Source organism: Sordaria macrospora, chromosome 6 (genome assembly GCF_033870435.1).
Source record: "Sordaria macrospora chromosome 6, complete sequence".
Lineage (NCBI taxonomy): Eukaryota > Fungi > Ascomycota > Sordariomycetes > Sordariales > Sordariaceae > Sordaria > Sordaria macrospora.
The window spans coordinates 2,361,638-2,367,637 of record NC_089376.1 but is presented as its reverse complement, the minus strand read 5'-3'; the positions used below and the strand labels follow the sequence as shown (position 1 = coordinate 2,367,637).

At 53.1% G+C, this 6,000-nt stretch overlaps 1 protein-coding gene across 1 annotated transcript; it reads left to right on the top strand.

Moving 5' to 3' along the window:
• Positions 1-181: 181 nt before the first annotated feature.
• On the top strand, positions 182-5,012 carry SMAC4_08303 (uncharacterized protein). Its single transcript, XM_003344312.2, has 6 exons — positions 182-1,025; positions 1,108-1,180; positions 1,252-1,314; positions 1,451-2,329; positions 2,401-2,602; positions 2,669-5,012. Exons 1-6 carry the CDS (start codon positions 862-864, stop codon positions 3,280-3,282), a joined length of 1,995 nt encoding a protein of 664 aa, XP_003344360.1. The 5' UTR covers positions 182-861; the 3' UTR covers positions 3,283-5,012.
• The last annotated feature ends 988 nt before the right edge of the window (positions 5,013-6,000 follow it).

The following is a 6,000-nucleotide window of genomic DNA, read 5'->3' as shown; positions in this document are numbered from 1 at the left end:
GCAACTCTCAAAACTAGGTAGTGTACATACCTACCAGACAGCGAAGGAGGTCCAAGGCGCCAAAAAGCACCCACCCCTAATTGTCTCCCAATTCCCAAACATCGACTGGATCCACGGAAGAATCGAACCTCCATTATATTTTTATGTGCTTTTTTTTTCGACTTTTCCACACCAGCACCGTGTCTATCCGCCGGTCAAGGTCCCTTGTCCCTGATCCGCTGCCTTGAACGTTACCCTGAACCCGACCACACTGTTCTCGACCTTTTTCGAACCTTTCAACCCTCTCAACCTTCTTTGAGCCGTCCAAGTCCCGAATCCTCTAGCGACACCGACTACAGCCCTTGGATGGACCGTACGCCCATCGCCTAATCTGGTCATCATCTTGCGCTGCTGAACTCAAACAACCCTAGGGGCCCCCAATATCGCAATCTCCAACACGCCTGGCTTTGGCCGTCTGCCATAGCTTCTTCCGACTACAGTACCGCCTTTCTGTTTCGTCCGCTTGCGTGGACCGTTTGGATTCTCCGCCGCCCGGGTGCATTACGTCGCGAAGCACCCGCCGATTCGACCATCCTGAACGCTCGACCCAGAGCATGCTACGTGACCTTGGGAAAAGTGGAAACAACTGTCGGCTCGGACCAGGGAGACCGTATCACGTCGTGTGGAGATGAGAAGAGGAGCAGAGCGTGACCAGTCCATCAAATTGTGCTCTTGCTTGGGAGAAACTCGTGCCTTCGTCTAAATTGGACTGTTCTTGATCCTCGGCCGTAGTCCTTATCGGCCGTCTGTTATCGGCTCGATTGTTTGGGCATTCGCTTGTCTAGACCTCGTGGCCCCGAACTACGCTGAACCACCACAATCATGCCGCCTCCCGAGGGTGACTCGGCCTCTGCGCAGGCTGGTAACAACTCCAGCGACTTTGTGAGCTCCTCCAAAGCTTCCCCCTCCTCCACCCTCTCCTCCCTGCCTGCCACCGGCCGCAAGTTTTCTATGATGGGGACTAATCCGTACTTCGTCTCACCTAGGTGCGCAAGCTGTATAAGTACGATGCCAAAAATCCCCGAGTCCCCGCCTGTACATTGCGAAATGCATTCTGACCAGTTGTAGGATGCTTGAGGATCCCACGTACAATTCCGTAGTACGATGGAGCGCCGATGGTGATAGTTTCGTTGTTTTAGAGGTATGCGCCGAACAGCACTTCGCTTGGGGAAGACGACCCCCCTGCTCCTACTGACACATACCCATCAACAGAACGAAAAATTCACCAAAACCATTTTACCCAAACACTTTAAGCATAGCAACTTCGCAAGCTTTGTACGACAGTTGAACAAATACGATTTTCACAAAGTCAGGCACAATGAAGAAAGTGGCGAAGCGCCATACGGGAGAGATGTGGGTGGTCCAAGTCATAGGTCCTGCAAAGGGGGTCCCTTCAGCTGACCGTATTCAGGCATGGGAATTTCGGCATCCCGAGTTTCGTGCAGATAGGAAAGACAACCTGGACAATATCCGCAGAAAGGCGCCGGCTCCGCGCAAGCCCGCGCAAGCTGAAGATGCCTTCGGCGCGTCGCAGCAGATTGTCGTCCTAAGCGAATCGCTTACCGCGACTCAGCACCAGATCCAGGCGTTGCAGGAGCAGTACTTCGAGCTGGCGCAGACGAACAAAGTGCTTGTAAACGAGGTCATCAGCTTGCAAAAGATGGTCAGGGCCCAGAGCCAAGTCTCCAACGAGTTGATCACCCACCTCAGCAACATTGAGGACCGTCGACGGAATAGCAGACACTCAGCGCATTCTAGCCACTCAAGTCATTCAGGTCCGACCTTCCATACAGGATCCCTTGGGCTACTGCCGGACGGTGCTGATGAGCCGGCAGCCGAACTTAGACGAGCGCGCGAGATACTCAGCAATGTTTCCCCCGATTCCCAGGCCGACCGAGACCTCGAACGGATATCGGTAGCCTATCATCAAAATGGGTCTCCATCGGATTCGGCAACCTCGTCGGTCATGTTCACCCAGAGCGGCCCTGGACCCATGCATATGCTGCATGATCCCCTCAACGACCCTAGACACATGGTCTATCCGGTAGGGCAGACAACGGGCATCGACCCGTTCCATTCCGACCACATCAACAACATCCCGTATACTCGTCCCTTGAGTAACCCGAACCCGATGGCCGATTCTGCTCAGATCACGCCTCCCCCAAAAGACCAAGGCACCTCCATGTGGAGCCATAAGAGGCCACGTATCCTGCTCGTTGAGGATGACAAGACATGCGCAAGGATTGGTGCCAAATTCCTTCATGTCCTAGAATGTTCGGTAGATATTGCTGTAAGTCCCACGTGGTTCCGCGTTCAAGGATGTGAGGTATCCGGCAGTGACCGTTGCTAACAACGGAGCAGAAAGATGGGCTGGAAGCTGTCGAAAAGATCAACAACCCGGAGAATAACGAGAGCTTCGACCTGATTTTTATGGACATTATCATGCCCAACCTGGATGGCGTATCGGCGACGGCGATGATTAGAATGGTGACGGCCAGGGTACCCATCATCGCCATGACGTCGAATATCCGACAAGAGGATATCCAAACCTATTTCCAGTATGGTAAGTTGAGACCATCCAAAACCACCCTGCCTGCCTCTTCAATGCGCTAACAGTCCTTTCTTCAAGGTATGAATGATGTGTTAGCAAAGCCCTTTACGAAAGACAGCATGATCCGCGTTTTGAGGAAGCATCTGGCGTATATGCTCAAAGACCCGCTCCAAGGCGGCCTTAACTCGGATGACACAGGCCAGACCGTAGGTGCCCCAGGGCCGCCGGGTCAGAACCAACAAGCATTCGCCAACAACCAGCAAGCTCAGGCCAACATGATGGCGGCAGCGGCAGCGATGGCGAACTCTTCAATGGGAAGCGGCGCACAGGTCAAATTTGAGCAGACGCCGATACCTTCACCCACCACCACATCCTCGTGGCATTCTCCGGGGCAGATGAACCAGACATCACCCAACATGGACGGCGGAGGATACATGAATGCCGGAGGGAGCGGTCCAGGAGGAATGGTATTGACGCCAGGCGGCACACAAAGACCACCGCCGCAGCCATACCAAATCATGAACAACCAGGTCAACAACCAACTAGCAGGCGGATCGGCGGGTTTCCAAGCCGGCGGTCATATGCAGGCCTCCGAGGGCATGGGGATGGGTGGTGGATCAGAAGAGAATCGACCGGAGAAGCGCCAAAGGTTATATGGTCCTGGCGCGAATCAGGGACCGTTTGTGCAATAGCGAGCGGCCGTCGATGGAAAGTTGGTTCTGGTTGGAAGTCGTAGTGGGAGGATAGTGAGCGATTAGATCGGGAAAAGTACTGAAAAGGAGGGATTCCGCATTCGAGGACGGTGGGGGTCGGCCGGTGTCACTTCGTTCTGTGGTTGATTGTTTTGATGTTGAATATCCGACCCGGCGTCACCTCAAAATTAGTCACCCTCTGCTGCAATTCGAAGCTTTAGAAACTCGTACCAAAGCCTGACTCGCATGTAACGGTCGATGTTGACGTTCTTCGTTCCCTTTTTCTTGGGATGGCGATGTGTAGCGTGATTGGATAGGTAGGGAGGTGACTCGGTTGTCTCCTCACTTCGAGCACGTAGTTCGAGTCTGAAGTAGATGTCATTCCATCCGGTATGTTATCCCTTCGACCTGTTGGCCATTATCAATGAGCGAGTGCTTCCATCAACTTGTTGCTGTCGAGCCATCTGTTGTTCGTCAGGTGAGCGTAATGTGATGGCGTGTTTTCCAGAGAGAGCGAAGGCCATCTTTCTGAGAAGAGGGCTGAGGTTGTGAAAAAAAGAAAGTTGAAAAAAGACTAAGAGATGGAAAAAAAAGATCAAAGGACGACATCAGAAGTGAAATACGGAAACTTAGGAAGAAATTGAGCAGGGTACAGAAAGAAGTATAAGTGGTAGCTGAGGATAACGGAGAGGGAAGGAGGGTGAAAAGTTCGTGGGTCGAGGAACCGGGGGAGGAGGTGCGCGAGCCCGGGGTGTTGTTGTATAAGATATAAACGGAAAGAGCGACCAGAGACGAGTGAGAGGAGGGTCCGTGGCTACCATTCGGTACAGCCACTTGGTACTACAAAAATGGGAGGTGGGTTCCAGACGAGCCTGGGCCTGGCTAGGCGCAGGATCCCCGGGTACTTGCTACCTACACATGCCTACACCAAACTGCCCTGTGGTGCAGGCAGAAGTAAGCATTGAAAGGACCTGGTTTGAAAGCGTTTTAGGGGGAGGATATCCCTAAGTACTTGGGCATATGCATCTCGATCGGTGCCAGAAAACGACCGGGATGGGCCGAGGCTGCTGTTCCTCGGCCGATTTCTGACCGACCGCGAGACCGAAGAGGGCTTGAATCTTGATGATGACGAACTTCACGGAGGCGGGAAGGCCCACTGGGTTTATCTGTCAGTATTTTGAGTGAAGAAGTCGGTATTAGACTCGGTACTAGGGGAAGGGACCTTGGATATTGCAGGATGGAGGAGTGGGCGAGGTTGATACCTCAGATTGTAATTGCCTCTCTTTAAGATAAGAAGCTGCTGGCGTCGGAGCGCATTAGGCCCGTTAGGTCCGTTATGAGATTCGTTTGAAGGTGGAGAGGACTCTTTCCGTTGTTTACCTGCTTGTGACCGATGATCGAAGGACGAGGTCGTGCAAGTAAGTAGGTAGGGAAAGATGGAACTTGTACACAGGTGAGAAGGATGAAGGATCGTGTTGCTAGTAATTCGGCTCGGTCATATTCAGTAGGTACAATGTAGCCTTGTTCTTCTCTGTCGGCAGGGACTCTCGACGGAGTTTGAGAATTCGTAACGACGGAAGGTAAGTACAACTGAAGGGTGGATGGGTAATAGGTACATGAGGGCGGCGGATTTACGGGATGGTTCCAATTGGTAACACCGAGGACAAGTATAATACACGAAGAAAACGAGATGGATGAGAAAGAATCAGCGGGGGGTGGGGGAAAGGGGTTAAAAAACTTAAAAACGGGCCGGAGCCGCCTCCTCTGACGGCCTCGGGTGCCAGACTGTCGCGGAGGGGGGACGAAGCTAGGCCAAGGACACTTCCCGGTAGCTCGGAGGCTAGACACTACAGTAGCAATTTAAAGCAGAGTAGTGTTGGAGAACAGAATCCTTGTTACGCATGGCATCGGGAATGTGGTTTCCTTCACGTCGTCTCGAGAGCGTCTGCGTTTGACTGGCAGGACTGAGGTGGCTCCTGGCTGGACGGACCGGGCCCGTCTGAGCCGCTTGTTAGAGGATCCATCACGAATCCCAGATGCGGAACTGTGCATGTTCGATTGAGGTCTAGAACTCTTGGGGCCCACCTAGTGCGGTCCGCCGTTATGCACCCGGCGTCGTAACGCCCGCCTTGTGAGCCGAAGAAGACGGTGCTGGACTCGTTGTGAAGACATGCGGGACGGGAATCCAGTCGGGTAAGATTCGATCCGTTATCGTTCCGAGCCTTAGGATAGTGTCAGGACGCGAGCCAGCACGTGGTGAGGCTGGCGAGTAAGGGGTCCGAGGATAAATCCAACGGGCCCGCGGGTCATCCACATGCCATGTTCCCACGAGGCGCGGCTATGTTTGCCTTCCTAAGGTTGGATATATGTACGAGTATAGACAGATAGCCGATGGTATTCAAACGGCGAAAGTCGGCACTTGGGAGATGGGTTTTGGCATGCTGTGGTTGGGTTTCGTCAAGGGATAGCATCCGAACAGGCCATCCTGGAGTTTAAAGATACGTACCGTAGGCTCCTAGCGCAAATCAATGTTTGGCTCCACCAGGAGGGTTGGATCGCCGATCATCTCTCGGCACTGAAATTGGAATCCGAATCAAGCTTCCAAATGCGATTCTGGCACGTTGGGATACAGGAACATGTGGAGGTGTGATATTGTCCACGGTATAGAGAAGACACCGATTCGATCGCCATGTCGTGTTAAATAGACGAGCTGCTACT

Bases quoted from the DNA above. Each gene is read 5' to 3' on its own strand.
- SMAC4_08303 (XM_003344312.2), top strand. From the start codon at position 862: ATGCCGCCTCCCGAGGGTGACTCGGCCTCTGCGCAGGCTGGTAACAAC. The intron at 1,181-1,251 runs GTATGCGCCGAA...ACCCATCAACAG, and splicing joins ATAGTTTCGTTGTTTTAGAG to AACGAAAAATTCACCAAAAC. The intron at 2,603-2,668 runs GTAAGTTGAGAC...CCTTTCTTCAAG, and splicing joins CCAAACCTATTTCCAGTATG to GTATGAATGATGTGTTAGCA.